Source organism: Haliotis cracherodii, unplaced genomic scaffold (genome assembly GCF_022045235.1).
Source record: "Haliotis cracherodii isolate W230 unplaced genomic scaffold, xgHalCrac1.p SCAF_4, whole genome shotgun sequence".
NCBI lineage: Eukaryota > Metazoa > Mollusca > Gastropoda > Lepetellida > Haliotidae > Haliotis > Haliotis cracherodii.
In genome coordinates this window covers 63,400,170-63,417,391 of record NW_027266297.1, presented here as the reverse complement: position 1 = coordinate 63,417,391, position 17,222 = coordinate 63,400,170, and the positions used below count along the sequence as shown (strand labels likewise).

The window sequence follows — 17,222 nt, the reverse complement described above, 5'->3', positions numbered from 1 at the left end:
GCAGATACCTCGAGGGAAGGATAGAAACACAAATATTCTATACATGTATCTGCGCCACCAGTTTAAGAATGTAGTGAAATGTTGGTTTGTGGAATGCCAAATTGAATAAGTTTTAATCTAATAAGCCATGTAGGCATGCTGCAATTGATTTTGACTTTACAGGTTACCAGAAATGGATCATTCGAGGCTGTGCGTGCCTGAAACACATACCTGGGATAATGACTTCATATGTTTCCTGAGACACACCTGGACATTGTAAATGAATTTACGTGTTGCCTGAGACATACCTCAATATTGCACATGACTTTACATTTTGCCTGAGACATTCCTGAACATAGTACATCACTTGACATGTTGCCTGAGACACATACCTGAATATTGTACATCACTTGACATGTTGCCTGAGACATACCTGAATATTGCACATGACTTTACATTTTGCCTGAGACATTCCTGAACATAGTACATCACTTGACATGTTGCCTGAGACACATACATGAATATTGTACATCACTTGACATGTTGCCTGAGACAAATGCCTGAATATTGTACATGAATTTACATGTTGCCTGAGACATACCTGAATATTGCACATCATTTGACATGTTGCCTGAGATACATGCCTGAACATAGTAACATCACTTTACATTTTGCCTGAGACACATACCTGAATATTGTACATCACTTGACATGTTGCCTGAGACACATACCTGAATATTGTACATCACTTGACATGTTGCCTGAGACATGCCTGAATATTGCACATGACTTTACATGTTGCCTTAGACATACCTGAATATTGTACATCACTTGACATGTTGCCTGAGACATACCTGAATATTGCACATCATTTGACATGTTGCCTGAGATACATGCCTGAATATTGTACATCACTTGACATGTTGCCTGAGACACAAACCTGAACATAGTAACATCACTTTACATTTTGCCTGAGACACATGCCTGAATATTGTACATCACTTGACATGTTGCCTGAGACATACCTGAATATTGCACATGACTTTACATGTTGCCTTAGACATACCTGAATATTGTACATCACTTGACATGTTGCCTGAGACACATACATGAATATTGTACATCACTTGACATTTTGCCTGAGACAAATGCCTGAATATTGTACATGAATTTACATGTTGCCTGAGACATACCTGAATATTGCACATCATTTGACATGTTGCCTGAGATACATGCCTGAATATTGTACATCACTTGACATGTTGCCTGAGACACATGCCTGAATATTGTACATCAATTGACATGTTGCCTTAGACATACCTGAACATTGTACATCACTTGACATGTTGCCTGAGACACATGCCTGAATATTGTACATCACTTGACATGTTGCCTGAAGCACATACCTGAATGTTATATATGACAACGTGTAAATAACGGTAGTGATAACAATATGGAGCTTAAAGTTCCTGCAAGTTGCTGTGACAGTAACACAATATTTCACCGGGTACATATTTTCCTGTCAATAACGTTCTCTTCAGGGGTCTAAATAATAAACATAAAATCCTATTGCTCATAAGTAAATTATAGCCACTGTTCGCTTTGTGCATTGTAAGCCAAGTTTCCCATTTAAATAGACGGCGTGTGGATCTTTATTCGCTACTTTAACCAGATTAAAAGATGCTTAAGATAAACATTTACTGAAAATGGAATGTGTCCTTTACGATAGTACTAAAAAGCAAATATATCTTTGCAAAAACATGACACATAACTCATCTTGAAAATGTATTATTTCTCAGACAAACACGTTACACGCCTGTGTGGCTCCAATGACACCTTTGTATGAAAGATGAGCTTCTCGGGTCTGTACAGTGTAATCACCGGGTACGATCTGGAGGGTTTAAGATAAGCATGTGGGTCGTGCAATAATCTCATCTCACTGGCCCATCAATCACCAAACACCCTGCTTGTGCCACCCGCTCCATGACGGGTGCGATGTTCTGGGGAGGAGACCGCCATCATTGTCAGCCATAGAGAGTATGAGTCACTGCAGTGGGTTGACCCACGAACAAGAGGTACAACCCACTCTGTCGATACCGTCACAGCAGTCATGTGGGTATATTCAGGGTATCTGCAGGTATTCTGTCTCTCTGCGTGTTAGGCTTACTTGTGATATGTTCCCGAATCACTTTGGATTTACTGAATGGAACTACCTGTAGTTTGTGAATGAGATAAAAATGACAAGTGGAACTTACATCTGTTGTATTTCTCTTGGGAATATTTCGTATCACTGTTGTCTAAAGGGATAGAGTTAAATCATATTTTGTCACGGGAATCATCACTGTAAGGGCGTCGCCAGGTTGTCATTTTTTATCCAATTGGACCATTTAGCAACTAAATATTTCAAGGTAAGATGTAACTGAAGTCCCAGTCTTAGATCAATGCGATAGTTTAAAAAAAAAATTGGATTTGCTTTCATGTGTAACTGGGTAACACGTGTATTTGGCAGATAGGTATGCACTGTTCGGGTATACACGAACGCTTGGTTTCCTAAAACGTATGGATATTATCAGAATATAACGGATCATGTTTCTGGAGTCTGGTGTGTCTGGAGTAAGGAGGATATATTTGCTGCTGATGTACGTGTAGGATGTGGAAGTGATACCAGTGATGGTATGTTGCAGAGAGTCCACACTGCACTGCCCTGGAAATGAGTCGTCAAGTCCTCTGGCCCATATGGCTGCTGGCCATTTGTGTGTTTTCGGTCCAGTGCTCGCTGCTTCCGTACGGTGATACCGAGGGTCACATTGCCACCCCCGGGGAGGACGATGGTTCTGGCCCCTCCCTCAGTCTACAACCGCCTTTCCAATTTTATGGAACAAACTACAACACTGCTTTTGTAAGTATTTAAAAACGGTTCCTTTGTTTTGGCAATGGTCATATTGTGATAAACATTAGTTTGTTCTCTTAAATATTGACAGTATATTTCAGATTTTATGGAAAAAGCTACAGCACTGCTTTTGTTTTGGCAATGGTCATATTGTGAGAAACATTAGTTTGTTCTCTTAAAGTGCTTTCAAAACCACAGTGTTCATGTTGTTTGTGTTTGTTTTCACCTGTGTCTGTTACTCGGTTACATATGATTAGCGCACAATTTCTCCAGCAAAATGAACATGGATGGAAATCAAATGTTTACATAATGGAGTTCAATGGCTTATCCCAACTCGGAATATAAGTTGGGCGATTGAGAAGTCAGTTTTGTCACTAGAGTGTAATAACTACATGCATATCTTGTTTACACAATAACTAAATACCAAAGGTCAAAACAATTAAACCTGGTTATTTAATTGTCATTAACTAACACTATTTGCTCACATATTTAACTTAAATCAGTATACAGTTCTTTTCGCTTGAGAGTTATTCACATTATACATGTACATTGTGTTGTTTTTGCCACATTGAACTGAACATTCTAAAACATACTGCGCTGTTTCATATCCAAGTGAAAATCGCAAAAATTATCTGACCCTTGTATACAACTTTATAGACAATAGGTGAAATATGTCATAGATATGAGCGACTGAGTATAATCACCTGACCCTGGCATCATACCACACAGGGCAAAATTTGGAAAATCTTGAAAGATGTATTTGTATATTCAAAACATATCATGATACAGTCAGCTAAGTTATCAATCATATTGTTTGTTGGGATAAGTGACAAAACATCCAGTAGAAAGGGTATGTCAAGTTGTAGAAAACAGCTTGGATGCACTGACGACAATTGATGTACATAACACATTAATTACGAACTAATACAAGACAATTAGCTGTCTTAATGACGTCTATCTGATTGTCATAACCTTGTAATGTACAATGTCTACTGTTATGTCCCAGTGACACCTGGCACTTACACACAGAAAGATCCATATTAAATAGTTAGGTTTTAATTTAAATAACATGGGAATTGAAGTGTGTGCGTCTAATTCAAATGCGTATATAATTATCAGTTTTGTAGGAGTACATGCAATGCACTTCATATTGTTATCAACGTTAACTGTATGGCCACACTAATCAGGACGTCCCTCCATACATGTACATTGTTTGTGTATTTTAACCAAGTACACGTACATGTACATACATCAACTGTAATGTAACAATTGTCATTGTGGTATTTATCAAACTACTATATGATAGTATATGCTAGTAGATTAATGTATACATGTAGACTTGTACAAGGCAAGAGACAGAATGCAAATTGATCATACATCAAATATTCATGTCAAACCAAAAATTTCATGACAACATTATTATAGAAGGAATATTCTACAAAATGTTCTTCACATGTAGTTATCAAACATTACATGTACCTGCACATTCAATCACAGTGTAACATCATAGAATACATTGTACATGTATGGAGTGTATTGTCATGGTCGGCCACGCGTTGACAGCGTGATAGTCCCATAAAACTCCGAATTAGTGTCATTAAACATTATTCGCAAATTATTCGAAAATTATTAGCACATTATTCGCCAATATTTGCAACTTATTCGCGAATATCCGCGGAATATTCCCAATTTTACTGCAGAACACGATAACAGGCTTTTGCGTTTCAATAAAGGTTCTGGTGTAACGAAATTGGTATTCGTTCTCACTTCAAAGTATATAGCATGCAAAAATAAATTACTGTATATGCAATAATATTATTTCCTTCTTTAGTCAGTGGTAAATTGTCACATATGTAAAACTGATTTATATATGTGATGGAACTTGGGTATATAGGCATTAGATATTTAATTAAATCTATCAGACAGCTTTTGTTCTTATTGCATAATTTGTAATGTTATTGAACATATATATAACTCCTAAAAGTTTGACTAACGATTTCAAAGTTCAAATTAACATTGTTTTATTCAGATTAGTGTCACCATAGATCTTTGCGTACCTCATCATATGTTTATAACATTCATGAAGTATTTCGTTTGGAAAATACCTGTCCCTCATCTTTGTAATGCCAGTGGGTGACCATACTTAACGTTAAGAGCCTTTAGATGCTATCACAGACACACGTAGAGAAACACATTGCAACTGTCAAGGCAACACCTTGTATACGGTCATATCAGCCTGACTGATATATGCGCGACTCAAGAACTTCCACTCCCCTATTTGTGTCACACAAGAAGACATCATTTCCATTATCGCCCATCTTTTCTACACACGAAATTCAATTAAATATTTACCAACGCCCGAACTATATGTTAGACGAACTTCTGTTACAAATAAACCAGATTCTACCACATATGAATCAGCTCCTACAACACATAAACCAGCTTCTGCCACACATAAACCAGCTTCTGTCACACATAAACAAACTTCTACCACACTTAAACAAGCTTCTGTCACACATAAACCAGCTTCAACCACACACAGAGAAGCTTCTACCACACATAAACAAGCTTCTACCGCACACACACAAGCTTCTACGAGACACAAACAAGCTTCTACCACAAATAAACCAGCTTCTACCACACATAAACAAGCTTCTACCACACATAAACCAGCTTCTACCACAAATAAACCAGCTTCTACAACAAATAAACCATCTTCTACCGCACATAAGCAAGCTTCTGTCACACATAACAAGCTTCTACCGCACATAGACAATCTTCTACCACACATAAACAAGCTTCTACCACAAATAACCAGCTTCTACCACACATAAACAAGCTTCGTTCACACCTAAACAAGCTTCTTCAACACATAAACAATCTTCTACCGCACATAGACATGCCTCTACCACACATAAACAAGCTTCTACCACACATAAACCAGCTTCTACCACAAATAAACAAGCTTCTGCAACATATAAACCAGCTTCTACCACACATAAACAAGCTTCTGTCACACATAACAAGCTTCTACCGCACATAGACAATCTTCTACCACACATAAACAAGCTTCTGCCACAAATAAACCAGCTTCTACCAAACATAAACAGGGTTCGTCCACACATAAATCAGGTTCAACCACACATAAACAAGCTTGTACCACACATAAACCAGTTTCTATCACACATAAACCACTACTTTATCAGACTGTATTACATAAATTTGTCACAGCTTCTATCATACACCAGAATGTATTACATGTACACACACTGACATATAAACGCACCAATGTGTATATAATATTTACCACCGCCTGAATTATATGTTATGCGAACTTCCATTACAAATCAACCAGCTTCTACGACATATAATCAGCTTCTATCACACATAACTAGCTTCTGTCATACATAAACAAGCTTCTGTATCACATAAACAAGCTTCTACAACACATAAAGAAGCCTCGTCCACAAATAAATCAGGCTCTACCAAACATAAACAAGCTTCTGCCACACATAAACAAGCTTCTGTCACACATAAACAAGCTTCTTACACACAGAAAATCAGATTCTACCACACATAAACAAGCTTCTTTCACACATAAAAAAAATTCTTTCACACATAAAGAAGCTTATTTTACACATAAACCAGTTTCAACCACAAATAAACAAGCTTCTGACACACATAATTCAGGTTCTACCACACATAAACAAGCTCAAACACACATAAACAAGTTTCTGTCACACACAAACAAGCTTCTATCACACTAAAACAAGCTTCTATCACACATACACCAGCTCCTATCACACTTAAACAAACTTCTATCACACATACACCAGTTTCTACTACACATAAACAAGTTTCTATCACACACAAACAAGCTTCTCTCATATATAAACCAGCTCCCACCACAAATAAACGATGCTTTACCAGACTGTTTTACATAAACTTGTAACAGCTTCTACCATACATATTAAACAAGCTTCTACCATACATAAACATAACTTTACCATAAACTTGTAACAGCTTCTACCATGCAGCAGAATGTTTTACGTTTGCACACATTGATCATATAAACGCACCAATGTGTATCACACTTTATATACATATACACACGAGCATTATCACATATCAATCTCAAAGATTGCGCCGATAAACCATTCTGTATAATATATGGACTTCCGTGAAGATCTGGTACACATGTCCCATTAATTCGAATACACCGTTTGATGTAGATGCTGTGATACCATCTCCTCCTAGGGCGCTCGTGCTGCGATACATATAGGCGGTTTGGTCTGAACAGTATCAAGCTGTGGTATACTTTATATAAGGTATTCAGATGAAAGTGCGGAACTTATTTGAGAAGGTACATCTGCATAGTTGCTTTTAATAACCCCAACGGATAATATATCCCATCAGGGCTTTAAGAAACGGAATATATAATGTAAATCGAATAATATGACAAGATATGAGGACGTTATTGCTTCTGGGTCATGACTGTAGGACGTTTTAATGTAAACTATCTCACCTTTATCAAAGTCAAGACTATATCTAAAACAAAGTCGAACTCGGGTCTTCGGCGTGACAAGCGAACGCTTTACCACTAGGCTACCCGACCGCTCCATCATAGAAATGACATCAGGAGTGCAGAAGAGTGCATATATTGATTCAGGTGTGTCAGTCCTATGTTGCGCAAAATTTGTCAAAGCTCTTTCTTGTGTCTTTTACATTTTCTTTGTCATGAGGACATGGGGTGTATAATTGGTATGCAGCCATAGATTGTTGATACTTTACATCGCATCCCTAGATTCAGCATAATACTAATTATATGTTATGTGGGCGTTCGAAAACATGTCACAAGGTGTATGCACAATGAATGAATATCTCAACCCCCCCAAAACAGGCTCTCTCAATACAATTTGCTAACAGAATCACTCCTAAAGAAACTTTAAAACCAGGTCAAGAGAAACGACTTCCATTTTTGAATACATGTTGATATGAGCTATTTCTTTCAGGGCTTAATGTGATTCAATGTCAAAACAAAGTCAGGTGGGAACCTCACGCCTTGCACAATTCTACCATGAATTTGGAATTTACTCGATTCTGATAGGTCAATCAGAGGCTATTAAATCACATTCAACCCCCTCTCGTTGAAACAGCTGGTTTGACGGCCGCATCACTGCGGAAGCTAATATTCATAGAATAGCAGTACTATGTAATATTTCCACCGTGGTGATAATATTTACACCACGGTGGAAATAGTTTTCTGTATTTTCATTTTAGTTTTTGACATTTTCGTTTTTGTTTTTGACATTTTCATTTTAGTTTTTGACCTTTTCGTTTGTGTTTTTGACTTTTCCATTTTAGTTTTTGACATTTGCGCTTCACATTTCAGCGATTCTATGGCTACTTGAAAGTACATTTAACATGTTATCGGTTGTTTTTATACATGATTTATCCCATATTTGTATGACAAATAGTGTTGATTTGCAAAAGGTTACCATAAAAGTAATTGAAATATCAAAATATTGAAAAACAGACTCCATGTCCCTTATGGGCCACCGTAACAAAGGGAATGTATTTACGTTTTGGAGACAACAAAGAGCTTGGAATTTTGGCGCTTTTCTATATACGACTGTGACGTCATATCTTTTGCGTCACAATGAGCGATATGACGTTATAATGGTGATCTGCGTTGTAGAGCGAAAGCCTTGCAAAGCTTGCTTTGTTTTCTTTAGGGATGCCCACCTCATGTTAGCTTATCACGTTGCCGTGCTCATATGCTTTCAATGCCTGTTATATGTTCGAGTGAAGTATTACGGTGTAAATAAAATGCTTGAGTATATACAGCGCTATATTTTGTTCTGTGATAACCCACTCAAAACACTTGACTCAACCCATGCCGCTTCACTCAGTATATTTGCTAACTCCAAAGAGTTCGCGTTATATATATTTAGTCATGGAGATAAATATACTGTGTTTTCAATGTAGAGCTAGGTTACCAGTAGATTTAACCGCGCTAAATTTAACATTTGAAACCTCATGCTGCACGTTCGGTTCCAAATTCAATTTAGCCGGGTTAAATCTACAGGTAACCTAGCTCTATATTGAAAACACAGTATGTTTATCTCCCAATTAACCAAGCACAACAAAACATATATGAATACACTGCATGTAAGACAAGTAATCTGTTTATCTCCTCATTTAAGCTGCTTACCCACCGCCCTGCCATAAGTACATTCTTTATGATAACATCGTCAAGGAATATTACACACTGAGAACATATGAACACACAATGCCTTTTAGAAAGTGGTCAAATGTAACAAATGTTATAATTGGGATAACACCTTTTTAGTGAAGTACAGATTCTCGTACTTTTTTGTGTTGAGTGCCGTACGGGATTCGATCCCACACTTGCCAGAGTGAGGCACCTAATCGCCAGCACACAAAGTCAGCGATCTAATCCACTCAGCCACCGAGGTTTCCACAAACTGGCAAGTCCGACATCTGGTAGTCTACATCACGTACATTTCCCAACATGCTTCACTATAAGGGTAACGCTATTATATTAGTCAGAGCATTATCATTTGCAGAAGCCCGAGGTCTTCCATTAACTGCCCGTCGAAGAATAATTCTATCCATTTTATCTACAATGCCAGATAACCAGAATTAATTTCGCTTCGCTGAAATGCAGGAACAAATATCGGATATTATCGATAGATATTGGCCTTAATTTCATCCTTTGTGTACTCATAAGGCTTTGATTATAACGTTTTCTTGTAGACAATACTAAGTAGGTTGAGCATAAAGGCTCAAGAAGTAGGATATGTTTTGGCATCTAATCCCTTAATAGTACTGAACTAGTTGCCGTGGTGGCACTTAAGGATCGATTTCAAGGTCGTCATGTGCTGTTGTTTTTAAAGAGAAGTACAATACTTGTCTTTAAATCCCAGCGACCCATTGTTTTCGCTTTAGTCAAAGAAAGAAAATCCCCGAGTGCCATTCTGTCTTCAGTTTGCGTGTACGAGTGACGTAAAACGACTCACAAATCAATGTTTTTAGACCTAGTGCACAAGACATGGTGAGTGGCCCTGTGTTCCCCGGAGACCTCGCGTCTTCTCCTTCACTCCACATGGCTGAACATATCATCATGGAGTCTCCTGATAGGAAGCCACAAAGCTTATAAACTCGTCATTGGTAGATTTACGAGTATGTGTGTGAGACAGCGATTAGAGAATCTACAAACCCGAGGACGTGGTTCAATGTGCAAGTGGGTGTGACATAACAGCGATAGGGGCGTATTACTTGCATTGAGGTATCCGAACACCTCACATAGCTACGTGCTGTCCTTGTCCCTTTACATCGAGCGGGGAGGATGTTTTCGAGACAAACCAGCACACCGCATATCCTTTTGTCTTTATTTTTGAGTAATTTCCATCACATGAGCTCCGCCAGGAGTTTTGTTGTTACAAAGAATGCACTTTGCCATGTGTCAGTTTTTGAAGCTTTTGTAGTTGGATTAACATGACAATCTGCTACGAACGCTGTGATATAACTGGAAAACTGTTAAAAGCGGCGTTAAACCAAACTAACTCACTCGATCTGCTACGAACTTCCACGTGTCGGGAATTGAACTGTATTGTTTTTAGTTCTAAACTCCCGTTACTGTGATATCCTCAATATCGTCTTCGGGTGGAAACATCTTCCACAGACAAGGACTATAAAAGGCCAGCTGCACCCTTGCCGAACTAGGCTGGAATTCCGGAGTTACATTTTGGCTGGACAAACGAGTCAATGCATAGCCCAGTCAAACTCGTATAACGAACCAGACATTTTGGTCGTAAACAACATGATGGATTTCAACATGCAAATTTCGGTTGACTGCAGTATTTGCAAAGCATTTGTCCCGTCAACTGAGCGTCGACTGTTATTTTCCAAATTAATTTATGTTTTTAATGAAGGTGCTCGTGTGAGTTGATAAACGTCGCGGTGTAAGACGCGTTTTATTACAGTATAGATCTTGATTATCGATCATCAGGTGATATGAGAGGTGGAATCTGATTGGTCAATAGAGGGGCATAAAAGGGATATAACTCGTTATAGCCACTGGTAGCGCTACGTTCTAGTTAGGCTAGGGTGGAAAGTGGATTTTATAGTCAGTTATCGCCCTTGCCCAAAGGATGTGTGTAAAAGAATATGGAAAACAGATAAACATTCTGCTACTGGAAGTGTAGCATCTTTTATTATTTTATCTTTCTTTGATTTAACCATATTTATTCACAAGGAGTGAACTTAGCATGCCCTCTCCCTGGTATTTACAAAAAAAATCACAATTTCAAATTCAATATATATGCATACAACACTATAGATATTTAGGTAGACCAGTTACAATGCGTGCAGCTTCTAATTGTAATTGTTCTAATTTCTCACTTTGTCCTTCGGTGCAACCATCCCAAACTTCACATGCATATTTAAAGTGTTGTCTTATGAACATTTTATATATATTGTGAATAGTATTTCTGTGAAGTAGATGTTTGAGTTTTCTAATTGAGTAAATCATCTTGGAAGTTGTTTTAATTATGGTATCTATATGACAAGACCATTTGCCACTGGCTTCAAGCATAAAACCCATGTGCTTATGACTGTTTACAGAGCTGATTTCTTTTCCGTTGAAATATAGTTTTATACCTCCATTGTTGTCTTTGCGAGGGAATAGAACCGATTTAGTCTTTTCGGGATTGTAAGTTATGAGCCAAAGTTTCGCCCATTTACTTAAGATTGCTAAATTTGTGCGTAAGGAACGTTCCAGTACACTGTTATCATTGGATGACATGCCAATCGATGTATCGTCGGCAAACAGTCTTGCCATACAGTCTAATTTATCAGCAATGTCATTTACATAAACAATAAAGAGTAAAGGACCAAGCACGGACCCCTGTGGAACGCCAGCTTTCATGTATCTTGGTTTGGATATTTCCCCATTCTCAAATACGCTTTGGCTAGGATTACGTATGTAACTGGTAATCCATTTTAACAACTGGCCTTTTATACCATACCTCTCTAATTTGTACACAAGCCCTCTGTGCCATACACGATCAAAGGCTTTTGATACATCACAGAATACAATAAAATAGTTTTCTTTGTTATCTAGCGCTGTACAAATTTGGTGGTAAAGTTCTATTAGTTGATGGACAGTTGAGTGACCAGCCTGAAACCCAGATTGGTACTTTTACAAAAATTTGTTTTCATGAAAGTAATTATATAAATGTTTGAACACTACTCGCTCAAACAATTTTCCGAAACAGCTAATGAGTGATATCGGTCTATAATCAGAAACGATAGTCTGATCACCTTTCTTAAATAATGGCATACCGTTTGCTTTTTTCCACACTGATGGAAATATACTTGATTTTAGTGACATATTGAACAGTAAACACACACAATGCTTCGCTTATATAATATACAGTTTTCTTTAATAATTTATGACAAATTTTGTCCGGTCCAGAGGCTTTGTTCAGAGGCAAACATTGTATTATGTCTTCAATTTCCTTTTTAGATATGACTATGTTGTTCATCTCTGTCTTTGTAGGAAATGTAAAGTCGGGCATAGTTGTTCATAGACATCAGATATAGATTGAAAATATTTATTCAGTTTCTCTGCCTTTTCAATATCAGTAAAAATGTCTGGTGTTCGTCCGTATCATACTTTTTAAGAGCGGCTATGTTGTTAGCTGAGCCAGAGTTCTTCATAACATAACGTAAAACTTTCCAGTAAGAGGGTTTGTTTTCTGCATGCAATTCTGTTAGCAATTCATCTTTTTTTTCAAACCTTTATCTCTCTGTATATTTATGCATTTCTTATTTTATGCATGTGATTTGTTTGTTTGTTGTTTAACGCTGCATTCAGCAATATTCAAACTTTATGACGGCGGTCTGTTTATAATCGAGTCTGGACCAGGCAATCATGTGATTGATATCATGAGCATCGATCCACGCAATAGATAGATGACATGTGTCAACCAAGTCAGCGAGCCTGACCACCCGATCCCGTTAGTCGCCTCTTACGACAAGCGCAGTCGCCTTTTACGGAAAGCATTGGTTGCTGAAGACCTATTCTACCTCGGATTTCCACGGGTCTTATGCATATGACAACATACACAACATATGCTACATTATTTCTATTTGTCGTTAGGAATTTTACTTCAGCTGCCGGTGATTTTCTCCTAAATTGCAAAGATTATCGGTGTCATTCTTCCCAATGGTCTTGTGAAATAGTTTGGCAAATGGCATGACAACATCTAGGTCACGATAATATGTTTGTGGTTGCAGCTTCTCAACACGTATTTATGTATTTGCTTTTAAACTGTCTATTCAGCTTCTGTGGGAGAAAACAATTGGTCACGATTCGTCAAGGTCGGTTAGATTAGGTCAATTATATTATTGCAACCTGTCTCAGGCTTGGTCATATCTACATGCATGGAACTTCAAGTGTGCATGTATCTTAAAAATTCGACCACATCAAAAGTCATTTATGTCAAAGCTACGGTTAGGTCACACGTTCAGGGCAATCTTGAGGTAATGTCTTGAATACGTTATTGATACCAGACGATACTATAAAATGAATTTATCCCTCGTGGACCAAGAGAATTACTCGAGAAGGTCAAAGGTCACGGTCACGACAAAATCGCTCAAAACTGTTTGTTGTTTCGCTTTCTCAAACATATTTAAAGCTTTTATCATTTCACTTACTATATACCTGCAATGGAACCAGCACAGGAGTTATTCCTTGGACTTGCTAAGAAAGGTAAACTCTCCAGTGGGATTCCATAGATCGTTAGGTTTAACTAAATCAACGTCTTGGTGTGGACAAATAGTTCGTGTTTGCCTGAGGATAAGTTAAAGTAATGTAAAGGTTTGAAAATTTCTACGAAGATATCAATATGTACAACATGAGATATTACCACATATGACTATGACAACGAGTCGGTTCTTCTAGCCGTAGAAAAGGTCTAGCTTGTGTTCACATAAGACAGACAGACGTAGAGACAGACTAGCTTTGTTTTTTTAGATAAACATTTGACTTGCCTTTGCATGTATTTGTGACGGATGCCCAAGTGGGGCAGGATTCGCTCACATTTCGCGACCACCTGGTATCATTACTATTTGATAGTGATTCATAAACACATGCTCATGATAAATTTGGAATCGTACAATCGACTCTGGCTTATGCAGAGATTTCTATTGGATATGTATAGGGTTTTGTCGCTTTCTCTTCATTTATTCGTATTGCATCTATCTGTCGAAGAGAAAGTCTAGTCTTGTGTTCATATATTCGTGTTGCATCCACCTGTGGTAGTGAAAGTCTAGCCTTATATTCATATATCCGTGTTGAGTCCTCCTTTTGTAGTGAAAGTCTGGCCTAGTGTTCATATATCCGTGTTGCGTCCTTCTGTTGTTGTGAAAGTCTGGCCTTGTGTTCATATATCCATGTTGCGTCCTTCTGTCGTAGAGAAAGTCTAGCTTCTGTAAATTGCAGGTTTATCCAGATTGTATTCAAGTATCTTGTAATCTGTAAAGAGAATCTAGACATAGAGTTTACGATCATTGGTCCGCCATAATATAGTGTGCCGGTATTCTCTCTCCTGTCAAACTGAACAAAACAAGAGTCAGCCTTATCTTTTTATGTGTCCCTGTCAATAGGTTTATGGGTGTTCCTGAATAAAGATACAGCGCCGTAGCTGAAAACCCATTTCTCAAAGGTTATCGCTGCCACACGGGATGAAAAAAACAAACAATTATTTCCCAGTGTTTGTTGTGTAATATGCACAAATTCATGGTATTAAATATTAGCTTTTGTCAAGTTTGATTATTAAAATGTCGGTTTATAGATTGCAGCGTCATTGAAACAGGCAAGAGAAATTCCCTTCTGCAGGAATATAATGGACTAATGTTATAGTTTCAATGTGTCCATTTACAAGACAATGTTCCATTCTAGGTGAACAATGATGGTTCTGTGACATTCACTGAGGCTGGAAGATTTCAAGAAACAACCTCTGATCCCGGAAATACTCCAGCAGTGTGTGGTCTGTGCACTGACATTGATGTAACCATAAGTGGAACCGTCTGGTACGTCCTCAGTACGGCTTCAGCATTACGTCAAACTGTCGCCGAAGACGTCAGGCGATACCAGGAGTTCCCGGCAGACTATACGCCGTCCTGGGTACTGTTGGCGACGTGGGCCGATGTTGCTACATTTAACTCAGAAGACAACAAGGCAAGTTATCCAGGAGTGTGAGTGTGTTTGGTTTGACGCCGATGTGAACACTATGACAGTTATAGCGGCGTGTGAGTTTGATGTTATAGGATGGTGCGAAGTCATGCGGTTCGTAGACGCAGGTACCTCGTGAAATCCACGGTGTGGTACCGACAAACGTTTAAACATAATCAGGGCGAACCGGCATTGGTACCCACGGTCATAGGTTTTTGTCATACCTAAGGGATGCAACTCTGCACTGTGTCTGGACCTTCCCGATGTTTTAATGATCAGGATGTAGATTTTTCACTTATCACCATAGCCCCTCCCGGGTCTTGCAATATTGCGCACTGGCTGCCTGGATACAGAACACTTAAAAGGGTGACGACTGTAGTCAAGGTTTGTGCGCGGCCTATTAAAGAAGTTCAACGAGTAACTCAAAATATAGACGACCGATGTAACTGATTAACATCAAATACAAAAACGGACCGGTGTTAATGTAAGGGTAACGTTATTTTTCAGGGCATTATCATTTGCAGAAGCTTTAGGTTTTGCATTGAAAAGCCCTCGGGCTTCTGCAAATGATAATACCCTGAAAAAGAGCGTTACCGTTAATTTCAGCTAGATGTATGTAATTTGTTATCAAATAAAAACAAACAACAATATCGGTTTTAAATTATTTACTGCAATCAACACGAATGTCACTGACCCACTTTTATAAATATGAAAACATCATAGAACAAACCAGATGACGTCACTATAGATCGTGACGTCACCTATCCTTACCCTATGACGTCACCTAACAACGGGCGTGATAATGGCCCGTCGTAAAGCAATATGAGGGCATTATCAAGTTACAGTGGCCCGCTGATTTCTGGTAACATGCGGGCGGTTTAATGATAAGTCTATCCATTTTAGCTATAATAGTTGATAAGTCAATTGTAATTACGCATTTCTTTTTATGTTCCTTTAGGTCGACACATTCCAGATCACCATGGCAACTGATGGCACGGCGTCAGTCGTGATACTGTTCTATGAAAAAATAGAATGGGTGTATGATAATTCTGACTTTGTGGCTGCATATGCAGGCACAGAACCCTCCGTTCGATCACAGGTAAGTTGGCACTGTTTGCAAGAGTATGAGATATATAGTTGATACAATAGTAATGCATAATAAGCACGTCGAGGTTCAGTTAGTGAGTGAGTTCGGTTCGACACCGCTGTGAACAGAATTTGAGCTATATCACGGTCTGTCAGGTTAAAATGGGAGGAAAACGCGAATCTAGTTATGGAACAGTTTACACATTTGCTGAAGCCCCTAAGCATGGGTATAGTGATGACAATGTTCACTATCAGGGTGAATCTGGGGTTTGAATCCAAGACTAGAGGATCCTCGCTCGACGAACTGACGCTCCTCTGCACAGCAAGTTGCAGTGTCCAGAGACGATTGGTTCACTCTTGTCACCAGACGCTGTTCTGGGGAACAAACAGCACAGTCAAAACGTCACGTCGATGACCCGGGCCAGATATGTGAGACTATTAGTACTGTCTCCCTGCATGGGGCTTGGGGCTTGGGGCTTGGGGCTTCAGGGGTGTGGGATGTGGGGGTGTTGGGGTGTGGGTAGGTTTTGTTTCTGTTGCTGAATTACACAGTCAGCAATAGTGAAGCTATATCATGGCGGGATGTAAAGTACTATGAAGAACAATTGGGGGCTGGAGGCTTGGGGCTTTGAGCTTTGGGCTAAATGCTCTGTGTAAATTGGACGACGTTACTTTTGAGAGGGAAGTGTCTCGTGAGTTGTTCTCCATAGATGTAGCTGGGCAACGTAGATAACGCAATTATGCAATTAACGCAATGGTGTATTTGGAGAAATGTGCAGCATTTAGTGCATTATTTGTGCAGCAAATCGACGTGAAAATTACACCAGACTTAACCCCACTGTACATAAAATGGAGTTATCCGACACTGCCGAGGTCGGATTGTATTCAGGGTGTCATAATAATTTAAATACAACTAAATGCTTTGCGTATCTGAGCTGGCTGTATATTTATCTGACTTGTGACGTTCACGTTGTGTGTCTAAGCTGGCTGTATATCTATTTG

At 38.7% G+C, this 17,222-nt stretch overlaps 1 protein-coding gene across 1 annotated transcript; it reads left to right on the top strand.

Moving 5' to 3' along the window:
- Positions 1–2,101: 2,101 nt before the first annotated feature.
- On the top strand, positions 2,102–16,635 carry LOC139479590 (sushi, nidogen and EGF-like domain-containing protein 1). Its single transcript, XM_071262429.1, has 5 exons — positions 2,102–2,116; positions 2,664–2,878; positions 14,862–15,140; positions 16,093–16,233; positions 16,588–16,635. Exons 2-5 carry the CDS (start codon positions 2,690–2,692, stop codon positions 16,633–16,635), a joined length of 657 nt encoding a protein of 218 aa, XP_071118530.1. The 5' UTR covers positions 2,102–2,116; positions 2,664–2,689.
- The last annotated feature ends 587 nt before the right edge of the window (positions 16,636–17,222 follow it).